This window comes from Macrobrachium nipponense, chromosome 32 (assembly GCF_015104395.2).
Source record: "Macrobrachium nipponense isolate FS-2020 chromosome 32, ASM1510439v2, whole genome shotgun sequence".
NCBI lineage: Eukaryota > Metazoa > Arthropoda > Malacostraca > Decapoda > Palaemonidae > Macrobrachium > Macrobrachium nipponense.
This window is the reverse complement of record NC_061094.1, coordinates 27,605,059-27,629,906: the sequence shown is the minus strand read 5'-3', so window position 1 is coordinate 27,629,906 and position 24,848 is coordinate 27,605,059. Positions and strand designations below refer to the sequence as shown.

The 24,848-nt window shown below is 39.5% G+C and overlaps 1 protein-coding gene across 1 annotated transcript in view; it reads left to right on the top strand.

Annotated features, from left to right (window-relative positions):
• The window catches only part of LOC135207289 (activating signal cointegrator 1 complex subunit 3-like), a 669,776-nt gene that overhangs the window by 643,579 nt on the left and 1,349 nt on the right, over positions 1-24,848 (top strand). The window contains 1 exon segment of the mRNA XM_064238959.1: positions 24,627-24,848. Coding sequence (XP_064095029.1) covers positions 24,627-24,832 — 206 coding nt within the window. The 3' untranslated portion in view covers positions 24,833-24,848.

Here is a 24,848-nt window from a genome sequence, read left to right as displayed (position 1 = left end):
CTCTCATATCACCTAAAGGAAGCTACCATATTTAATAATTAGTACAGTCATCAAAACTGAAGAAGACTAGACAGGCCATGGAAATAATCAGCATGTCACCAGACCATCAGTGCATGCACTTTCTTGAAGCCTGCATATCCCGAAGGAAAAGCCAGAGATAAATACTGTAAATGAAATTGAACTTCCCATGCTGTCTCACAGAGACAACGAAGAGTGGTGCGATTCTTCATGTAACCACAAAGAAGGAGCGGAGGGCATAGAAAATCAACCAACATCAAATACGAGAGAGAGAGAGAGAGAGAGAGAGAGAGAGAGAGAGAGAGAGAGAGAGAGAGAGAGAGAGAGAGAGAGAGAGAGAGAGAGAGAGCTAGCCATTACACTAATGTGGGACACACCAGTAGGAACTCCCTCCCCCCAAGCTCACCATATTAGCACAACCAAGGAGTTCCCAGTGCCTTAGAATGAAAGTTTGACTGCCCTGGGCTTCTGCTAACTTGAAGCTGCTCCCCTGCTTCTGCTAACTTGAAGCTGCTTCCCTTGCATCCTATGCATTTTATTAATTCACAATTCTCTTTAGTGACTGTCCCCTTTAACAAGTTAGAGATAAGAAATAAACAACCTGTCCATGTCTTGGCCAGAGACTAAAATGACTACACTGTGTAACAACACTAATTTGGAAGGAATCATTCTTTAAGGACATTGCTATTGACAACAGTGGCTTTTTCAGTACCATTCAGCTGATGCACGGACACCCCAAAGGCAAAATACCATTCTAATATATTCAAAAGAATATACAGGCAGTCCCCGGGTTACGACGGGGGTTCCGTTCTTGAGACGCGTCGTAAGCCGAAAATCGTCGTAAGCCGGAACGACGCTTGGAAATATGTCTTAAACTAATAAAAAGTTATAAAAACCTTACTTGTAATCCTTTGGTTACACTACATGTCGTTTCCTGTAGTTTTATGTACAACCTGGAGTTATTTTCATAAAAGAATGCTGGTTCTTGAAGGTAAAAACTATTGTAATCCTCTGGTGACACTACATTCTTGAAGTTTTATGTACAACCTGGAGTGATTTTGCAAAATCTTGAGGGCTACAAGAACAGCTGATTACTATTTACGTATCATATAGACTAATTAAAGTAAATGTATCTTTAAATAGGCTTATATATTAGTATCAACAAAACATTTCCTGCCATGAGTCAGAGGCCGTTTAATGAAACGAACACTTCTCTGTCCTTAATCCTGTTCAGAAAATAAACGTTACTCAATCCCGAGACCATTGTTGCCAAAGCGTCTCTCTCTCTCTCTCTCTCTCTCTCTCTCTCTCATCTCTCTCTCTCTCTCTCTCTCCTCTCTCTCTCTCTCTCTCTGATCAAATTACATTGGAAACTTGACATACGATTGCCCTAATATACGAATGTTTTGAGATATAACAGAAAATTTGCGAAAATACAAGCTTTGATATACAACGAAATATTTTGAGATACGATTTTGCGATGAGTGTTAGTTGTATAGGCGACCGATAAATGGCGTTCAGTCTGTTTGTTTGTTGGTGCTGCATGTTAACACGTCGTTGTTTAGTTCGTTGTATTTGCGCCTATTTTTCGTGTTATTTTGTCTATTTTATTATTAACCATGGGTCTCAAAGCTAAAGACAAAGCAGGTGATAAGAAAAAAACCCAAGAAAATGATTTCGATGGAAGCAAAACATGAAATTATAGCAAAGCATGAACGTGGCGTTCGTATCGTCGATTTTGGGCAAACGAGTATGGTCGAAATCCTTCTACAATATCCACGATCATCAAGCAGAAGGAGCTATAAAAACCCCCGAGACCATTGTTGCCAAAAAGTCCTCCTCTTCTCCTCCTCTCTCTCTCTCTCTCGCCTCTCTCTCTCTCTCTCTCGTCTCTCTCTCTCTCTCTCTCGTCTCTCTCCCGCTCTCTCTCTCTCTCTCTCTCTCTCTCTCTCTCTCACTCTGATCAATTACGTACTGGATAATGTCTCTCTTTGGATACTTCGATTTTGCCAAATATTGAGGGCTACAAGAACAGTTGATTACTATTTACGTATCATATAGACTAATTAAAGTAAACGTATCTTTAAATAGGCTTATATTATTAGTATCAACAAAACATTTACTGGCATGAGTCAGAGGCCGTTTAACGAAACGAAACACTTCTCTGTCCTTAACTCGGAGCGTCGGAAGACACTCTCTTCTCTCTCTCTCCTCCTCCTCTCTCTCTCTCTCGTCTCTCTCATCCATCTCTCCCTCTCTCCTCTCTCTCTCTCTCTCTGATCAAATTACTGGATAATGTCTCTCTTTGGATACTTGGAATTTGCGTTGTAATCTAACCAGAAACTTCGTTTGTATTATTACTGGAAACAAGCAATGATTTTTTCATTATTTGCGCTTTTGGACTGTTATATGTAAACTAGTATGTATTCATTCGCTCGGAAACTAGTTCCGCATATGAGGCGTCACTAAAAAACATAGAAAAATACAACATAAAAAGTGTCGAAAATCATCATAATCTCAAAATTTTTGTTGTAATCTAACCAGAAACTTATTTTTATTAATATACTGTGCTAAACTATAAAGGATTTTTATCATAGTATGCGTTTTTTAAATAAAGCGTCGTTAACTCGGAGCGTCGGAAGCGTCAGCGTCGTAACTCGGAACAAGCGTTCGTAACCCCATGGACGGATTTTTCCATTGAATATTTAAGAAAAAGCGTCGTAACCTCGGAACGTCGTAAGCCGGAACCGTCGTAACCCGGGGACCGCCTGTATTAGGTTCCAGTCTACTTCTCTCACCTTTAAGCTCCTCCACTCTCCTCCAGACACCCCCCCCTCCACCGTCCCGGACTCGTTCCGGCGCTGCTTTGTTAGCTCGCTGTCCAAGTAATCCTACCGATGAACTACAGCTAGAGCGTAGAGCACGGTCCTGGGGATTAGTCGGAGGAGATTGCGGGATTGTAGATTATGTAATCTCTGTTCGTATGTCTCCGGGTCTGTGTTTTTTTCTGGTGGAGGTTGGTCTACCATCACACCCGCCAGGATTTATATGCCGGAATTTACGTACCGCTGTTCCGCCGCTCTGTTTTCCGTACTTCTCTAGTGTTATCGCTACTTCCCCACTCTAGTGGGGGTGGAACTAGGCTTAGAGATGCGTTTCTAATTGACTTGGAAGTGCTACTCTTCTCCGGTGCGATCAGACTCAGACTTAGGTTTTTACCTATTTTCCCTGTTCTGCTCATATCAAGCCAACTCCACCGGTTATAGCTATGTATTGTGATAACGAGATTATGGATTCCGGAGTAGGCGGAGACATTCAGAGTTTAATATTAAGAAAATTTATAATGTAGCTTCTGTTGGTATGTCTCCGGGCCTGTGTTTACTCCGGCCAAGTGTGGTCTACCATCACATGTGCCAGGATGTATACACTGGAGTTCTACATACCATTGTTCCCGCCGCTCTGTTTTCCGCTTATGTTATCGCTGCTGCCCATTCCGGTGGGGGTGGAACTGGGCTTAGAGATTGCGCCTCCAATTGGTTGGGTATTGCTACTCTACTCCGGTGCGATCAAACTCAGGCTTAGGTTTTGCCTTGTTTCCCTGTTCTGCTCGTATCAGGCCCACTCCGCCGGTTATAGCTTTGGCGATACCCAAGTATGGATTTCGGAGCAGGCGGAGACATCCAGAGCTTTATTAATAATAAATAAGTTGAAGATTATAGTCGATAGTACCTTTAGCTGGTTATGTATTTAGTTTAAGTGTACTCATACCGCCGGAATCAACTCCGGCGGCATTATTTGACGATACTCGTGTATCTTTCCAACTTACAGATGGGTCACTGCCAGGAGGTGGGGTGCCCAGCCGTCCTGTTTAAAGCGTATGGGCATGAGGTCTGCCGGTCTCATGCCAACTGCGCCATCCACCTGGAGGGATGCGTGGTCTGGGACTTGGAAGCCTGCATGGTGTGTTACGGCCTTCTTAGGATCGTAACAGATGAGTCGGTAGGTAGCATCCTCGCCTCATTGTTACTCAGAATTCTGTGTTACACATATCAGTTGCGATTAGTCAAACTGGATATCGAGGAAAAGTCCCTGAACACATATCGGTTGCGAATAGTCAAACTGGATATCGAGGAAAAGTCCCCGACACAGGGGAACCTGATTTGATTATCTCTTAGAGGTTGATCTGACGCTCAAGGCCTCCTCGATGTCGACCCTTAAGGCCTGGGTAGGGAGGTTTGGAAGGAAAGTGGGAGCCGGCCAACCTTACATGCTGTCGGAGCAGATGTGCTCCCTCCTCTACCCGAACGCCAAGGTTTTGGCAGCAGTACCGGCGGAAGTAGCGGCTCCCATCATAGAGTGTATCTGCCAAGAGACCCAAGCCCCCTGGAGGATCAAGAGGGCTTGTGCGATGACATGACGGAGGAGGTGGTGGCCATCAGCCTGCACCGGGAGCCCATGGCCATTGAGGACCAGGAGGAAGGTAGAGAGGTAGCGAGGCAGGTAGTTGTGGGCTAGGGTTCTCTCCTTTAGCCCAACTCCTTCCCTGGCAGCTCCACCAGTCGTCATTGGCCCCCAAGCCTTCGACTTCCTCGGCCAAAGCTACTCCCCCATCCAAGGGGTCGAGAGCTAAGTCTTCTAAAGCCAGACTGACAGAGTCCGGCTTCGACCAGGAGGCTTTCGCCACTCTTCTCATGCAGAAGATGAGTGAAGTAGTGGACTTGAGACTTCAATCGATGTCCACTCAACTCGCCTCGGGTCTAGAGACATCCGGACAGTCCGATCATGTCTCTGACCCAAAGATTACAAGCCCGGGAGAAATTGGTGACCGGATTTCTCCAGTCCGGAAGCACACCGCAGTCCTTTGCGGTGCCGGACACATCCAAGCTCCTACCATTCGAGAATAGCAACCCATGGCGGTTGGCTCTACATGCTCCGTTTTCGGAGGGCAAGCTTACAATTGAGGGTTGCGGAACCCGACCCGTGGAAGACTATGAGTTCTTCCCGCCGGGCCTACAATTCCCCTTCCCGGGCTACGCTAGACTAGCCGAGGAAGCGTTGGTCAGGGTAGACAAGATCCCGAAAGAGACAGTTATCTACCCAAGAGATCAGGCTCAGTCGGCATGGGTCCGCACCCTTACGGAATGGGAGTGCGTCAACACCAAGTTGACGCCCCACAAAGGTTGCTATACCATGTTCGTAGCGCCGGATAGTGTCCCGACTCCTTGCACATCAAAGATTGCAGAATTGACACTGCATGCCGGAATGGAGGACAAACCCATGCCTCAGCTGAAAGAGATGTAGGCTACCTCTTTGCTCTTTCCTGGAGATCTGGAGTGTTGGGCTGGCGCTCCGGCAAAGTTCACGGTGGGCAAACTCGATACGGAGTGTGCCTCCACACAATTCAGTGAACGTTTGCCGAGAATTCCGGATACCATGATTGAGGCGGAATTCGAAGCAAAATGTAGACTGAGCAGGTCAATTAACTCAGTGACCACTGCAGAGTTGACAGCAGCTGTCTTTGCAGAGGAACCTCTATTCTGGGTCCTGACGAAGTCGCTGCTGCAGGCTTTTCAGTCGGACCTGTATGATTTTATAGTGGCTAGACGAGCCTGCAGGAAGCATGTCTTTTCTAATGCCTCCATCAGGCATGAGCCTAACAAGCTCATAAAGGCATCGATCTGGGGGCCAACCTCTTTCCTGAGGACGTGGTTAACAGCGTCCTCAGCGAGGTGGCTAGGGCTAACCAGAACCTTTGTGTCCGCTGGGAACTTCCCTTCAAAAGGAAGTTCGAGACCCCCGAACCACAATCCCCAAAGTAGGAAGAGGCCTAGGAAGTATCAGCCTTTCCAGACCTCTCGGTCTCAAGTGTGCGGTACAGGCAGTTCCTGTCCCCCAGATGAGCAAGCCTTCGACATCTAAGGCACAACCACAACAGCAGTTTCTTCTGCTGCAGAGTCAACCGACTCAACAGCCTTCAAGTTCGGCTGCCCTTCTGACTTCCCCAGTCTTCAACGCCTCCTTTGAAACACGGGGCGTTTCGAGGCTATAATAGGCTCGCAAGGGGTAGCAGAGCAGAGGAAGTAAGACCTCAACCAGTCAATGAGTCTCTGCAGGTAGGCGGGAGACTGTACCTCTCCCGGGACAATTGGACCTTCAGTACGTGGGCCCACAGTATTGCATCGAAAGGTCTGGGGTGGAGATGGAAGAAAGGGCCTCCTCCACCAGTCAGTTTCCATCAGATTCCAATGACAGACCTTCTAGACTATGCCAAAGACCTTATTCAAAAGAAGGCAATAAAGAAAGTCAGTCACCTGAAATTTCAAGGACGTTTGTTCAGTGTACCGAAGAAGGACTCGGACAAACGAAGAGTGATTCTGGACTTGTCCCGTCTCAACTCATACATTCAATGTGACAAGTTCCGCATGCTAACCGTCTCGCAGGTGCGGACCTCACTTCCCCGTGGGGTCGTCACCACCTCTATCGATCTTACAGACGCTTACTATCATGTACCGATAGCAAGAAACTTCTCTCCATACCTAGGCTTCAAACTAGGAAAACAGGCTACTCGTTCAGAGTCATGCCATTCGGGCTCAACATAGCGCCCAGAATATTCACCAAACTAGGAGAGACAGTAGTACAGGAACTAGGAGCTCAGGGGGTGATGTTAGTAGCTTACCTAGACGACTGGCTCATTTGGGCAACCAACGACAAGGAATGTCGCAAGGCAACAGCCAAAGTAATAAAATTCCTAGACTACCTGGGTTTCCAGATAAACAAGGAAAAGTCCTGTCTCGTTCCAGTGTCTCGCTTTCAATGGTTGGGAATTCAATGGGACCTAACCAACACACAAACTATCTCTTCCGCCAAAGAAGTGCTTCACTTCAGTTTGCTTCAATAACAGACGTTCTGTTGAAAGCCAGACTGAAGGATATCAATCGGGTTTTGGCGGAAAAGAGCCAACAACAAGTTCAGAGACAAAATCTCCTTGATTCCGCCAATATTAAGGAAAAGACTCCGCCCATGGACGGAAGTCTGGAGTCTTTTCCAAATCATGCCACTACAATTTCCCCGGCCGTCTCTGATAGTCCACACGGACGCCTCTCTGAGCGGATGGGGGGGCTACTCTCGGTACAAGAAGGTTCAAGAAACATGGTCGACAACATTCCGCCAGTTCCACATCAATGCACTAGAGCATTGGCCATTTTTCTGACTTTGAAACGACTAGCTCCAGCCATGAACATTCGTATCAGACTAGTCTCGGACAGCGCAGTGATAGTTTATTGCATAAACAGAGGAGGCTCCAAGTCGAGCTGAATAAATCATGTGATGATTGCAATTTTTTCGTTGGCAATGAAACATCATTGGCACCTGTCAGCTACTCACTTGGCAGGAGTACGGAATGTCATTGCGGACTCACTATCCAGAACAACTCCGCTGGAGTCAGGAGTGGTCCATGGACACAAAATCATTCCATTGGATTTGCCAACGAATCCCGGGCCTCCGGGTAGACCTGTTCGCCACGGAGTCCAATCACAAACTTCCGTATTATGTGGCTCCCAATCTGGATCCTCTGTCTCACGCCACAGATGCGATGTCCATAGACTGGAACAATTGGCAGAAGATTTACCTATTTCTGTCAATAAACCTCTTGCTGAAAATTCTACACAAACTCAGATCTTTCAGAGGACAGATAGCATTGATAGCACCCAACTGGCCGAAGAGCAATTGGTTTCCTCTTCTACTAGAGTTGAAACTCCGTCCCAGATGGATTCCCAACCCAAAACTGACTCAAATAGTACAAACTCGGACTGTGTCAGCTTCCTCAAGAATTCTTAATGCCCTAACTTTATGGACTTCATGAAGTTTGTGGCACAGAAGAATGCTAGTATTGACCCTCTAAACACCCTGTTTGTGGACTCAGACAAAAGAGAATCAACACTCAGGCAATATGATTCAGCAGTAAGGAAGCTGGCCATCTTTCTAAAAGAATCAGATATCCAGAAGATGACTACGAATCTGACAATTTCATTTTTTAGAACTCTGTTTAAAAAAGGCCTAGCTGCTAGTATCATTACTACGACTAAATCTGCCTTGAGGAATATATTTCAGTTTGGCTTTAATATTGATTTAACAGATTCGAACTTCTTGTCTATCCCTAGAGCATGTGCTCGCTGAGACCGTAGTCCGCCCTCACACGGTCTCCTGGTTTTTAAATGACGTACTCAGGTTGGCTTCAGATATGGATAACGAATCATGCTCATATATAACCCTTCTCAGGAAAACATTATTTTTAATGAGTCTGGCCTCAGGCGCCAGAATATCTGAACTGTTGGCTTTCTCTAGAGAACCAAATCATATTGATTTCCTCCTGTCAGGAGAAGTTCTGCTTTATCCGATCGGAAATTCTTAGCAAAGAATGAAGACCCACAAAACAGGTGGTCCCCATGGAAGATTGTCCCTCTTCCACAGGACCCATCATTATGTCCTATTATTACATTAAAATCTTATCTGGGCAGAACTTCTAAAAGGTCTTCAGGTCCTCTTCTTATTAGAGAAAAGGGTGGAACCATTTCCTTGAAGGCCATCAGACAATAAATTCTTTATTTTATTAAACAAGCCAATCCGAACTCAGTCCCTCATGTCCATGATATCCGGGCAGTGGCTACCTCGGTTAATTATTTTCATCATATGAACTTTGAGGACCTTAAAAAATATACGGGTTGGAAATCCCTGACAGTATTTAAACGCCACTATCTGAAAACTCTAGAGGCCCTTAAATATCCGGCAGTGGCTGTAGGGAACATTGTCTCCCCTGATACGGCCTAGTTACGTAACCCTAAATCTGAATTTTATTATTTTGCTATTAACCCTCTTACGCCGATTGGACGTATTAAACGTCGAGTCAAAATGTCTCCCGTATGCCGATTGGACGTATCATACGTCGGCTCAAAAAAGTTTTTTTAAAAATTCGCGGAAAAATACTTATAGGCCTACCAGCCAAAAACTTTTGTATCACGCGCCTTGGGGGATGCTGGGAGTTCACGGATCAAGGCGTTGTTTTGTTTACAATCGCTACGCAGGCGCGCAAGCGCGAATTTCTTTCTTATCGCACTAAAAAGTATCGGTGACACATCTCGGAAATTATTTCGTCACTTTGACATAATTTTTGCACCATTTTAAATTATCCTTTACATGAAGTATTATATATGAAAATGTGCGCAATTTCATGTAAAATACAACAAAAAAATACTCATGATTGTAGCTTTTATCAGTTTTGAAATATTTTCATATAAATAACGATAAGTGCAAAAATTTCAACCTTCGGTCAACTTTGACTCTACAGAAATGGTCGAGAAACGCAATTGTAAGCTTAAATTCTTATATTATAGTAATATTCAATCATTTGCCTTCATTTTGCAACAAATTGGACGTCTCTAGCACAATATTTCGATTTATGGTGAATTTATGAACAAACTTTTTCCTTACGTTCGTGCGATAACTCTTCCGATAAATTTTTTTGTGTGATTGTCCTAATGTTTGCACCCTTTTAAATTTGCCGTTACATAAAGTTTTATATATGGAAATGTGCGCAATTTCATGCACAATACAAAAAAAAACAACCCATGGTTGTAGCTTTTATCAGTTTTGAAATATTTTCATATAAATAACGTTGTGCAAAAATTTAAACTTTCGGTCAACTTTGACTCTACCGAAATGGTCGAAAAACGCAATTGTAAGCTAAAACTCTTATATTCTAGTAATATTCAATCATTTACCTTCATTTTGCAACGACTTGGAAGTCTCTAGCACAATATTTCGATTTATGGTGAATTTATGAAAAAAAAAACATTACGTTAGCGCGGTAACTTCCGAAAAAATCAGAATTTTTTTGTGCGATTGTCGAAATGTTTGCACCATTTAAAATTAGCTGTTACATAAAGTTTTATATATGAAAATGTGCGCAATTTCATGTAGAATACAACTAAAAATGATTGAAGGTTGTAGCTTTTCTCTTTTTTCGAAATATTTGCATATAAATCACGATAAATAGAAAAAAAACCACGTTCGGTCAAATTTGACTCTACCGAAATAGTTGAAAAACGCAATTGTAAATTAAAACTCTTACGGCCTAGTAATATTCCGTCATTTTTCTTCATTTTGAAACAAATTTGAAGTCTCTAAAACAATATTGTGATTTATGGTGAATTTTTGAAAAATATATTTACCTTCACTCCGTGCGCCGATTCGCGGCTGCAAGTCTCCGAAATACGTACATCGCATTATCCTAATATTTGCTCCTTTTCATATTAGCCTATTTATAGAGTTTCATATATCAAAATGTGCGCAAATTCATGAAGAATACAATAAAAAATAATTGAAGGTTGTAGCTTTTTCCATCTTTGAAATATGTGCATATAAAAAAATTTATATATTAAAATTTCGACATTCGGTCAAATTTAACTCGTCCGAAATGGTCGAAATCTGCAATTCTAATCTAAAACTCTTACAGTATCGTAATATTCAATCATTTGTCTTAATTTTGAAACAAATTGGAAGTTTCTAGAACATTATTTAGAATTACAGTGAATTTTTGAAAATAACATTTTTTTACGTCTGCGCGTTACGAATTCGTACATCATTTTGTGATAATATTTTTCCGGTGTTGCTTTTATTGTTTTACTATGTATTATATATCAAAAGGATTGCAATTTAGTATACAATACAACGTAAAAAAAGTAACTCGTTAGCTTTGACCGTTTTTTGCACAGCGTGATTTGAATACAATTATCTATGAATTTTTTTTTTCGCTACCATATATCGCATTATTTACATATGATAATGATATTATTTTTCATTTCTGATGATTGCATACTAAACTTCAGGCAATGAAAAAAAAATTAGCCAAAAATGAACTCATAATCTTCAAAACTAAGCGCGCTGTGATTTTTTGAAAAAATTATTTTTTCCGGTTCCGCGCTCACTCCAAACCGGCGCCGGCATACAGGAGAAGTTTTGATTTTTAGGGCTTCGGCGTAAGAGGGTTAATTACCTTTTGGTACTCGCTCTCACCTACCTGCCTCACTTGTAATCCCTGCCTTTCTGCCTTTTGTTCCGGACTGGATTGCTCATCAACCCACTCCTGTACATGTACATAGTTCATTATTATATTGGCTTTTTGTGCATTACCTGTTGCAATTTCCCATGATAGTACTGATTTGGTCATATTAGGTGCTTTTTACCATTTGTAATTTGTTATCCTTGCCTTGGTTATTAAAACAATAATTTTAAGAAAATTTTATTTTCCTTTCAGAAATTTTTTTTTTTACGTTTTTCCAAGCTTCTATGGCCAATTCTCTGTTACTATTTCACCGGCCGACACAGTTCGAGCCCAGAAAAGAGATTTTGACAAAGGAAAAATCTATTTCTGGGGGAAGACCTGTGTCGCCCAGTGAACCCATCCCTCTCTTTTTTTCCTTTCCCCACCCTTTAGCTGGCCCAAGCTTGGGTGCGTATTTCAGGAATGAGGGTTTGTGGCAGAGGTAGTAGTAGTGAGCGGAAGGTAGCCTTTGTAACGGCACCTCTCTAGAGGGGGATTGTGAGAGAGGAGACTTCTATTTGGCAAAAGTATCTGTGGTAGTGGCTTCCACTTGCCCCTGTGCTATACCGATACCCTATAAGGGTGAGCGAGCTGGGGGTAGTAACTCCAGCATTCCATATGGCTTTTTCTCTGGTATTTTTAGCATTTATTTATACCTAGAAATGAGTGCTATAGGAACATTTCACTGGGCGACACAGGTCTTCCCCCCAGAAATAGATTTTTCCTTTGTCAAAATCCCTTTTTTGACAACACTTTTATGGCCTTATGCATTGCATTCAGTGTGTCCCTTACACTACCATACTGTCTTTCATACCTTTCTCTCTGCTTGTGGGACTTGAATTCTCTTCTCCTATTAGATTAGGCAAGGAAGGTTTTTTTTCAAAATACTAATTGGTTAGGAGAGAAACCTCCATTTTTTTATTAAGCATTTCTTACTCACTACCCATCGTAATGCTTTGGACAAATCCACTTTCTCATCCTCCATCATCTTTCTTAAACTTTATTTTTATTATACTTACTGTCTTTTCACATAATTTGTTGCTCCATGGAGATTCCAATGCTGTGGCAAATACTTTAGTATTCCATCTTTCTGCCATCCTACTTACTTTTTCGTTTTGAAATTCTCCCCCTTTGTCTGACAATATTTTGGAAGGCAATCCAAATACTATAGCAAACCAACCATCAAAAAGTTGTCTTTTTTGTAGTTTCTGGTTTCTTATCTTTTATCCATAAAGCCTGATGCCTGACAATACCTCGTTGCCATATCTACCATTACCGAGGACTTTCTCTCTTCTGTCTCACCCACATCCATTTCTACAACTTCATTAAAATTTGTATTCGAAGAAAATCCTACTACTGGTTTAGCTGGGTTTCTTTTGTATCTTTTACATACATCGCAATTTCCAATCAAGTCCGTTAGTAAATTTTTTATTTCCTCCTTTTCTTTCCCGATCAAACCATCACTCCATTATGCTTCCTCTGTTAGCTTCCATATTTTATCTCCACTTCCATGACCAAACTGTGGATGTAATTTCATCATTGTGCCTTTAATTTCCTTCAGATTCTTTCCCTTCCAACCCTCCAGTAATAATTCTTCTAACTTCCTACTCTTTATTGGTAATCTTAAATGACCTGTTTGTCGTCTTAACTTTACCTTCACTTCCCCAAATATACTTCTATTATAGCACAATTTTATTTCATATTTATGGTCATACCCATTTTGCTCATGGTTTCCTTACCCATGACAATGCATGCTAGTCACAATTCCTCACAAACTGTCAATTTACATCCTGTCTAAAATTACATCAACCACTTGCCAAGGCTCTTCCTCTATATTACTAACTTCTACATAAACTTCCTCAGTCCCAGTTTCTGTCTTCTGCTTATTTTCTACTTGTTTTATTTCTGTTTCCTTCATATTTTGAAAATTCTGAGGACAATCCCTAGCCCAATGCCATTCTGATATGCATATTGCACATAATGTTACTTTCCTTTCTTTGTTTATAGGATTTCTTCCACACCTACTTCGGTTCCATTTTCCCTCATATCTCTGGTTTTCCCTCTCTCTCCCAGAATTCGCATTGCCTTCCGACCCCACCATTCCCATTCCTCTATTCCCTAATCCCTCAAATATTCTTTTCATTATTTGTGGCACTTTTATATTCTAACTTTACTTGACTGTAAGCTGCTAATACCATTTTTTTTTTTCTGTGAGATTTGCTTGTTCCAATACATGAAAACCCTTAGCTTCTCCTTCAAGCATGCTTTTCCCCATTGCTCTGTTACACTCTGATTCTGCCTTTTTCACATAATTAAAAAGTCTTATCTTTTCACCAGATTCCCTTCCTATTTTGAAAGTTTTTCATTTCACTGTAACTCTCCATTAGTGTGTCTTTTAGATAAACTTCATCTAGGTTGTATAGGATTATCTTTGAACCCTCTGTACCCTTAACCCTCTTGCGCCGATTGGACGTATTAAACGTCGAGTCAAAATGTCTCCCGTATGCCGATAGGACGTATTATACGTCGACTCAAAAAAAGTTTTTATTTTTTTTAATTCGCGGAAAAATACTTATAGGCCTACCAGCCGAAAACTTTTGAATCACGCGCCTTGGGGGATGCTGGGAGTTCACGGATCAAGGCGTTGTTTTGTTTACAATCGTTACGCAGACGCGCAAGCGCAAATTTCTTTCTTATCGCACTAAAAAGTATCAGTGACACATCTCAGAAATTATTTCGTCACGTTGACATAATTTTTGCACCGTTTTAAATTATCCGTTACATGAAGTATTATATATGAAAATGTGTGCAATTTCATGTAGAATACAACAAAAAAATAATCATGATTGTAGCTTTTATCAGTTTTGAAATAGTTTTATATAAATAACGATAAGTGCCAAAATTTCAAACCTTCAGTCAACTTTGACTACCGAAATGGTCAAAAAACGTAATTGTAAGCTAAGACTCTTACAGTCTAGTAATATTCAATCAATTGCCTTAATTTTGCAACAAATTGGACGTCTCTAGCACAATATTTCGATTTATGGTGAATTTATGAAAAAACTTTTTCCTTACGTCCGCGCGGCAACTCTTCCGATAAATTTTTTCGTGCGATTGTCCTAATGTTTGCACCATTTTAAATTTGCCATTACATAAAATTTTATATATGGAAATGTGTGCAATTTCATGCACAATACAACTAAAAAACAATCCATGGTTGTAGCTTTTATCAGTTTTGAAATATTTTCATATAAATAACGATAAGTGCCAAAATTTCAACCTTCGGTCAACTTTGACTCTACCGAAATGGTCGAAAAACGCAATTGTAAGCTACAACTCTTATATTCTAGTAATATTCAATCATTTACCTTCATTTTGAAATGAATTGGAATTCTCTAGCACAATATTTCGATTTATGGTGAATTTATTAAAAAAAAAAAAAACATTTTCCGTACGGTCGCGCGGTAACTCTTCCGAAAAAAATCAGACATTTTTTCGCTCGATTGTCGAAATGTTTGCACCATTTAAAATTAGCCGTTACAAGTTTTATTTATGAAAATGTGCGCATTTCATTTAGAATCACTAACCCAAAAATGATTGAAGGTTGTAGCTTTTCTTTTTTTTTGAAATATTTGCATATAAATCACGATAAATAGAAAAAAAACCACGTTCAGTCAACTTTGACTCTACCGAAATAGTCGAAAAACGCAATTGTAAGCTAAAACTCTTACAATCTAGTAATATTCAGTCATTTATCTTCATTTTGAAACAAATTGGAAGTTTCTAGCACAATATTTAGATTTATGGTGAATTTAAAAAAAAACTTTCTTTCCCTCCATGCGACGATTCGCGGCCGCAAATCTCCGAAATGCATACGTCTCATTCTCCTAATATTTGCTCCTTTTCATATTAGGCGTTTTATAGTTTCATATATAAAAATGTGCGCACATTCATGAAGAATACAAACAAAAATATTTGAAGGTTGTAGCTTTTCTCATTTTTTGCAATATTTGCATATAAATAAATGTATATAAAAATTTCGACATTTGGTCAACTTTAACTCGTCCGAAATGGTCTAAAACAGCAATTCTAAGCTAAAACTCTTACAGTATCGTAATATTCAATCATATCTCTTCATTTTGAAACAAATTGAAAGACTCTAGAACAATAGTTAGATTTATGGTGAATTTAAAAAAAAAAATTTTTACGTCCGAGCATTATGAATTCATGCATCATTTTGTGATAATATTTTTTCTGTGTTGCTTTGATTGTTTTACAATGTGTTACATATCAAAATAATTGCAATTTAGTGTACAATACAACAAAAATAAAAGCAACCCGTTAGCTTTAACCGTTTTTTGCACAGCTCGATTTGAATACAATTATGTATGATTTTTTTTTTTTTTTGTCGCTACCATATATCGCATTATTTATATATGATAAATGATATTATTTTTCATTTCTGATGTTTGCATACTAAACATCAGGCAATGAAAAAAAAGCCAAAAATGAACTATTAATCTTGAAAACTAAGCATGCTGTGATTTTTTGAAAAAAAAATTTTTCCGCTTCTGCGCTCACTCCAAACCCGCCTCGGCATACGGGAGACGTTTTGGTTTTTAGGGCTTAGGCGTAAGAGGGTTAAGTTCATTTCTATCTATTCCTTCTGCTACTTCTAGGACTTTCCCTTTTAAGCTTATTCTTATCTCTATCCCAAGATATTTTTCTTCTTCTCCACACACCCTAGCCAATCTTTTACTTGTCCTCTCCATCCTTTGAACTCGTCTTGTATCTAGCTAAATCTTGAGCAATCCCTTCTCCATCTTATCTCCCTTTGTTCACTTATCTGATCTGACCATCTTTAATCGACCACGCTATGCTACCAGTGTGAATATTTTCCTAGGCTAATCTTTCCTTTGTGACACATGCAATTTACCCACCTGTTCATGTTCTTTGGTCCCAGTATACTCCAGCTTAAGACTTTGAACAATGCCCACAAACTCCTATAAGACAGTGAAGAGAGCGCTCTCCCACCCTACAAACACCAGTTACGTGTGTCCTCTACTGCACGCTCTGTTATTGTTTATCATTCCATCACACTCCGCCGCTATCTTGTCTTCTATGATGTCACATCCTATGATGTCAAAACGCAAATAAAATACATCAAGACATTTTTAAAAAATCAAAAGATGTTTCCCATACTTTGAACATCGACCACATTTCACCAATACAGAAAGTAAAAATAAAAATAAAATAACTTGCTAAACTGATATAAATAAATAATCATCTATGTCAAGCCTGACCCTGAAGCTCTCTAGCTCTTTCAAGGAAGCCAAGTTCAAAAGGAAAATGTTTCCAAAGCCAGTTTTCTGTAAGAAGATTGACACAAGGGCTCGAAGGAGTTTGAGAGAGACTACTTAGTACATACCAGAGTAAGGTCCCAATTAGGAGGCCTGGGTTTCCTAAGCATACAAGATTGCTCAAAGCTCTTGAACCACATGGAGAATCCTTAGAGCGAAGTGACATCTACATCTTTCAGGTGGACTAATCACAAGTCAGTCCTGTACAAGCTCCTTGCCATATCAACAGAAAGAACCTCCTGTTCTGGGGGAAAAGAAAAAAAATATATCTTGTCTACTGAACAGGAACTCTGAGTGGAGAGAAATCCTTTTGATGACACCAATCACTGCAGCAGATGACTCGTCTTGTATACGTCTGACGAAGATCCTCTGAAGTATTAGCCTTACATCTTTGTTGAGTGGTGGACTATAATATATAAACACTGTTTTGTCGAACCGATGTTTATGTTTGTTACCGGCCAGATTTTGTTCGATAATGCTGCTTCGGTAGCGATCTTGGCTTCCTGTTGAACGATGAAGAGAAGCCTAACATGGATCTTCTCCAAGTAGACAACAGAGACAATAGGATAACCCAAGGGTATGTCCCATGAGAATATGCTCAACGCAGATACGTTCTAAGTATCCTATTGTCAACTTGTGCATTGTTAAGGAAATTGCACTTTATACAGGGCAAATGTCCTTGTGCTGCCAAGGAAACATGCATTTGCAACAGAAGAGACATTCTATGGGGTGATCCCCTATGATGACATATGATCAATATGCTACTCATCAGAGGAGACATCGTATGATATAGAACATCCCTTCCCCCCTTTGACAAAGGAACCATTATGGTGATGTTCCTGATTAACATAGTGCAGAGCTAAGACGGATCTTAACTCCTGCAGAACAACTAGGATATTGAGATACATTACTGATATGGTTACTTGATGTTTAAAAGTAGATTAAGCTAGGAATTGAACCCAGCACAACCTAATCCAAGCCTAGGCTAGGCTAAGAACTCCTACACTTAGGTTTGGTTAGGATGGAGAGATATGTTTGAACTAGCCATGCTAGGCTAGGGTAGCCTAACAACTTAGTCACTTAAGCTAGGCTAAGATGGAAAAGTTAGGATCAAACCAGCTAGGCTAGGCCAGGGTAAGAATCTAACCACTTGCTAGGCTAAGAATTCACCTACTTAGGCTAGGCTAGGCTAGGCTAGGCCAAGATGAAAGGGAAGATTTGAACTAACTAGGCTAGGCTAAGATGGAAAGGAAGGTTTTAACTAACTAGGCTAGGCTAGGCTAAGAACTCAGCCACTTGCCAGGCTAAGTTAAAAAGGGCAGTAGTTCCTCATCCTTCCTTTGCCTTGAGGCCTTCTAGTTCTAGACTCAAGAACCTAACCAGTTGAGTAGGTCTGAATCTCAACGAAGTGTTAGGTCCGTATTCTCTTAAGAACAATTCAAATGTCAATAATCGATGAAACGAGAATTCTTCCTACCTGGGAAGGGTTGGATTCTTGGGTGAACACCAAGATTGTTGGTTCCCACTGTTGTGAAGATCAATATTGTATGTTGATAATGTGGAACACTCGTCAGACGCTACCAAGGGAACTCCCCTCTGTCATTTGCTATGGCCGAAAGGCATTGCACAGATGTGCTAAATGACTGTTGGGCAGGTTGATGGTCCACTTGTGGACATTACACAAATAAAGGACTGATTTGATCCTGAACATATTAGATATGGTATGCCTGTCGGACGCTACCAAGGCAACTTCATCGGACCTATCTACATGACCAAAAGTCATTGCACAGGCATGTTTCTGATCATGAAGAGTCATGTAGAAGGACCTGTGATGATGGACGACATACGTGACACACACACGCAGACGTCCGATGACGAATGACGTATCTGTCATCATCTGGGAGAACATCTGGGAGAAAGAGAAGCAGAAGCACAACACCCTAGCCTTGATGAGTCATGACCATTGAGTGGAAGCTGAACGAAGAACATAGTAGAGAGAGAGAGAGAGAGAGAGAGAGAGAGAGAGAGAGAGAGAGAGAGACCTTACCTTACAGACCTTACAGTTCGTTCGGGTTGCCCAGGTCCCCCCCTCAGTGTGAGGCGCCTCTAATGTCTACCAGAGAGTTGCTAGTACATCTTCCGGTATATTTTGCATCTTCCAATCTTGGATGGTCTGGGATGCAGTTTAGATATTTGTCGAGCTTATTCTTAAACACATCTACGCTCACTCCTGATATATTCCTCAGATGAGCTGGCAACGCATTGAATAGACGCTGCATTATCGATGCTGGTGCGTAGTGGATTAATGTTCTGTGTGCTTTCCTTATTTTTCCTGGTATAGTTTTGGGCACTATTAATCTACCTCTGCTTGCTCTTTCTGATATTTTTAGTTCCATGATATTTTCTGTTATTCCTTCTATCTATTTCCATGCCTGAATTATCATGTAGCGTTCTCTTCTCCTTTCTAGACTATATAATTTTAAGGATTGTAGTCTTTCCCAGTAGTCTAGGTCCTTAACTTCTTCTATTCTAGCTGTAAAGGACCTTTGTACACTCTCTATTTGTGCAATATCCTTTTGATAGTGTGGGTACCATATCATATTGCAATATTCAAGTGGACTACGAACATATGTTTTATAAAGCATAATCATGTGTTCAGCTTTTCTTGTTAAGTGCTGTAACAACATTCCCATTTTTGCTTTACATTTTGCCAACAGAATGGCTATTTGATCATTGCATAACATGTTCCTATTCATCATCACACCAAGGTCTTTAACTGCTTCCTTATTTGTGATTGTCTCATTATTAGGTCCCCTATATGCATATAGCTTTCCTTCTCTGTCTCCATAATTTATTGATTCAATTTATCAGAGTTAAATACCATCCTATTTACCTCTGCCCAATCATATACTTTGTTAAGGTCTCTTTGTAGAGCGTTCCTATCTTCATCACAAGTAATTTCTCTACTTATTCTTGTGTCATCAGCGAAACTACTCACTACCGAATCCTTAACATTACTGTCTATGTCTTCAATCATAATAACAAACAATATTGCAGCTAGCACCGTACCTTGTGGCACACCGGATATTACCTTGGTTTCATCCGATTTCTCATCGTTTGCAATAACTATCTGTTTTCTGTTGTGTAAAAATTCTTTTAACCATCTTCCTACTTTATCTACGATATTGTGTTTTCTAATTTTCTTTGCTAATATATTATGGTCTACTTTGTCAAAAGCTTTTGCAAAGTCTAGATAAACCACATCTGTTTCATTTCCGCTTTTCATATTTTTGAATATGTTCTCACGGTGGACTAACAGTTGGGTTTTGTGTACTTTTTCCGGGTACGAAAAACCGTGTTGTCCCTATATTAAACAAATTATTTTTTATTAAATGTTTCATAATATTTTTCTTCATTACCCTTTCATACACTTTCATAATATGTGATGTTAGACTCACAGGCCTATAATTACTTGCCTCTAGTCTTGATCCACTTTTGAAAGTAGGGGTGATATATGCTAATTTGTGCTCATCATAAATCTTGCCTGTATCTACACTTTGTCTTAATAATATTGCAAGTTGCTTTGCGATAGAATGAACTACTTTCTTTAACAAAATAGCAGGGACTCCATCCGGCCCTGCAGCAGCTCCATTTTTAATTTCATTAATTGCCTGCACAATATCAGCTTCATTAATTTCTATGTCAGCTAAATATTCACTATTTTCGTCCCTTACTTCTATATCATTATCTTCATTATCTATTCTAGGGTGAATTCTCTCTTATATCGTTCTGCCAGTATGTTGCAAATTTCCTTTTTTTCATTCGTTAATCTCCCTTCAATTCTCAGAGGGCCTATTTCTATTCTTCTTTTATTCATCTTCTTCGCATATGAGTATAATAGTTTGGGGTTTTGCTTGATATTTAATAGGGTTTTTTCTTCCAAGTCCCGTTTTTCATTTTCTTTTGATTGTATAATCTTTTGTTCTGCATTTTCTATCTTAACTTTTAGTTTCTATAACTTTCCATGCATTTTTTTTTTTTTTTGCAAGACCTTTTTTCCACTTTCTGATTTTCTGGAACAAGATCCTTCTGTCTCTTGGTATGCATGAATGATGTTTACTTTTCTTCTTCGGTATATATTTATCCACTGTTTTCTCCAATATTTTATATAATATCTCCGTATTTACCCTTATGTCATCACTTACGAAAATGTTATCCCAATCTTTGTTTAATTCTTCATTAATTTCTGACCATTTTATATTTTTACTGTAGAAGTTGTATTTTCCATATCCTTCCCACTTTTTCATTTCTTGCTTATCTCTATTTTCACTTGCTTTGGAATGAACTGTTAATTCTATGACATTATGATCTGAAATACTCGCATTATAAACTATTATTTCTTTAACATAATTCATCTCGTTCACAAATACTAGGTCTAAAGTATTTTCCTTTCTTGTTGGCAGGTGATTTATTTGTTGAATGTTGTATTCTAGTAGCATATCTAATAGCTTTTCAAATTGCCTCTTATCTTCTGCACTACTATTACTCTCTTTTTTATATGTATAAGTACAACCACAGTCTCCTATTCGTTCTTTCCATTCTACGAAAGGAAAGTTGAAGTCACCAGATAGGAGAATAGTCCCAGTCCTTGTGATTTCTACATATATCATCCAATTTTTCAATTATTAAGTCAAACTCTTTAGTATTAGGAGGTCTATATATTACTATGTTCATCAATTTTTCAGATTCAAATTCTACCGCTATTAGTTCACATTCTGAGTTACTATATTTCTCATATATTTTTCCTTGTTTTTTGTCTTTCCCATATATTGCGGTTCCCCCTTGATTCCTATTTTTTCTATCTGATCTATAAGTTTGGAACCCTTTTATTTGATCATCATTCCCAGTCTCTTGGGATACCAGGTTTCACTTATATTCATTATATCTATTTTCTTTTCATTTTGGGTTAGTTCTTCCAAGTACTCTATTTTTCTTTTTGAGTTACTCGTAACTAAACCCTGCGCATTCATCACTATGATGGTTTGCGTGTTTTCTCCTTCATTTAATATTGGTAGTAATAAAGATTTTCCCATGTCTCTTTCCTGTTCTGGTATGTTGTTATTTTTTTCATTTCCAGAAATTCTGACATTAAAAAATCCAACTTTTCCATAATATTTGATCTTCCTTCATCATAATTATTCATTTTGTGTCTGAATCTGCAATTTTCTCCGTTTCTGCAATATCCTCTTGCATAATAAATACAGTTATTATCTCTTGAGTAGAATTTCGGAGCTGATGCTTTGAAATTTTTGCTGACACCTCTGCATATCTCATTGGTGGTTTGCTTTTCTCTTTTACCTGATATTCTTGATTTCTCTCTTTATTTGTTTCTTTCTTATTTTGGATTTTATTACTTGGTTGGTTATTTATTTGATTATGATTCATGGCTACAGGGTGCATATATTTGCATTTTTTGTCGAACTTACATCCTTTTCCTTCTTTTAGGTTTTACATATTTTTGGATGCAGATCTCTGCAATCATCCCCATAGCCATCTAAGTATGCACATTTACCATATATTTCATAGTTTTGACATACCTTAGGATGTTTGTAGTAACATCTTTCTCCAAATCTGCAATTCCCTCTTTTCAAAAGGTTGCAGATTTTGTCTTTCTTGTCTATTTTTTCCTCTTTCCCGTCATTGTGTAGATCTGGGTAGAGCCTCTTCGGGATTTGCTTTTCTGTTGTCATATCGTAATTTATTTCTTCGTAGGTATGCTGCTTTATTGCCTCATATGTAGTATCAATGAGTATCTCTGCATCCATACTTTTATCTTGTTCTTGTTTTCCTTATTTTTTTTTCTGTCATTTCATTTTTGTTTACTTCTCTTCCGTTTTCCTCTTCTTTTTCCTTCTTCCTCTTCTTCTTCATCCTCAACTATTTGTACATTCAATCTTGATTTAATAACATTGTCTATCCATGATAGACATGTTGAACAAAAAAATTCTTGTATCTTTTCTCAAATCTTGCATTACCTCAGCACACTGTGGATGGGTCGGAATGTTGCATGGCAGCACATTTTCTGATTAGGTTTTGTGGATTGACTATGCTATAACCAAACCTTAACAACCAGTTTGCATGCTTTTGGCATTCGTTTTTCCTAATGCAATCAATTAGGATATTCACAAGATTCACCTTATTCATTTTCTTTGTCGGAATATGTAGGTTTATGTATATTTTCTTTATGAGTCTCTTGACCACTTGGATTTTATTTGGAACTTCTTCAATTATTTTCAAAATATTTTCATTAGATTTGTTCCAGTTTGAAGGATTATATCCTTCTAATATATCTATGAATGCTTTTGTATCTTTTTGGTTAGGACTGTTGCTGATTTCATAGATGAGAAATGCCAGTTCCCTTCCTGCTACCTCATCGTATTGCGAATCCGCCAAGCAAGCTAAATTACGCCACCTCTTCCCGCAGTTGGAACTTACTGCCATCTTGTTCTGATTTCAGTATTACACTTGTTAAACTAACTTAGAAGACGCTTTATCCTACTATTTTCACACTAATCTTATCACCGATAGTTCACGAACACTTCTAGATATTTCTCAAATTCTAGTCGTATGTTAAACTTGTGATATCTGTTGATTAATCTGACTTCACGCGGGTACGTCTCACCAAGCAAGATGGCTACTACGAGAGAGAGAGAGAGAGAGAGAGAGAGAGAGAGAGAGAGAGATAGAGAGAGAGAGAGCAGAGAGAGACGAGAGAGAGAGAGAGAGAGAGAGAGAGGTTGGGGGGGGACATCAAAGCTGGAACACGTCCCCGAATCTCCAGAATTTCTCATGCAAAGTGGAGAGAAAATATGAATCGGAGTTCTGGTGAAAACCGAGTGTAGGAGGCATCCTTAAGAGTCTTGGATTTCGACAAAATCAAAGAACTCGGATGAGATAACAATTAATGAACAGGATAAAGGTTGGTTGCTCGCTCTACTCAAGTGTCCGAGGAAACAAGGGAGAAGATACTAATTCAGGAAATTCCCAGAACTAATATCAGAGACTCAGGTTACCTCTCTAACTCGCTGAATCTGAGGAAATCATGTACCAGGAGGTCTGATTGTAAGCTCTTGAAGAGACACTCATGACACGAAACAAACCATAACTTTTTGATGATGGAGAGCACCAAAGAAAAAGCCTTGGATGACAATAGGATCTTCCTTTGTCTCCTACAGCAACCCAAGGGCCTCACCAGTACACAGACATGAAGAAAAGCAAAGAATTCACCAAGATTTTCCAACGCTAAAGGCAAACATCATCGCAAGACGAAACACCAGAGGGAGACAAGACCACAGAAGCAGACAAAGCCACATCGGAAAAGTCGTCTGAATGATTGATACTCCTGTATGACAAGCCTTCACAGGCCAGCACATAGAAGGGGCTCCGAGGCTTGAAAGGAACACACTGCCGACAGGACTGACTGTGTTCCAAACCCTCTCCATAGTACCAATGACCATAACATAATTTAGTGAAGTGGCAACTCTGGCAGCAGGAAGCAAAGCACCCGGGGTTCCCAAGATCTGACACAGAATGCATTGCAGCTGCCTGACTTCAAGGTGAGAAGCAGGGCTGATAACTTTAGAGCCTGAGAAGAAACAAATATGCCTTTCCCCTCAGGAAGAGAAGATATCTTCTATCCTGAGAGAGGGTAAAGAAACATAAGTAACCCTTAGGGTAAAGGGAAGGGAGTGAGCTGTATGACTCATGTCACTTAATTATCTAAGTATAGAAGTTGCAGTTACCAGAGTATATGAAGTCTGGTAGCAGCTTTGTTATTGTAATCAGAAACAAATGTTTCTAGAGTAAATTTAGTTTAAAATGTGTATTCATGAATTTAATAATATTGATTAAAAATCAAGAAGAATTGTATTATATAAGGAACTGCTAGAACTAAATACTAGTGACCTCAACAGAAAATGGTAAGGAGAACCCTCCCAGCTGGCAGGAGGATTTGCTTTAAATAACAACTCAGATCAATTCAACTGTGTAAACTAGGTACAAGGGTAATATAGACACCATTGTTGTCATTTGTAAAAGTACAATTCTTTGTGTTAAGATTTCTTAATATTAATGGTATTTTCTTTCAACAGATGCAAGTCATGCACAGAATATACCTTTGAGTAATTTTGAATTATATGAAAAGCCAAATGTAAATGCATCATCTGGAGACTTTGAAGAGAGATTTCGTAATCCAGAAACTGGTGGGTATGGAACTACACAAGTAGATACTGGAGACGTTAAGGAAGATAGCAAAGAGCAACGGTCCAGAAATAAATATAGGAGGAGGGAGAAATAACTTGCATTTTACTATT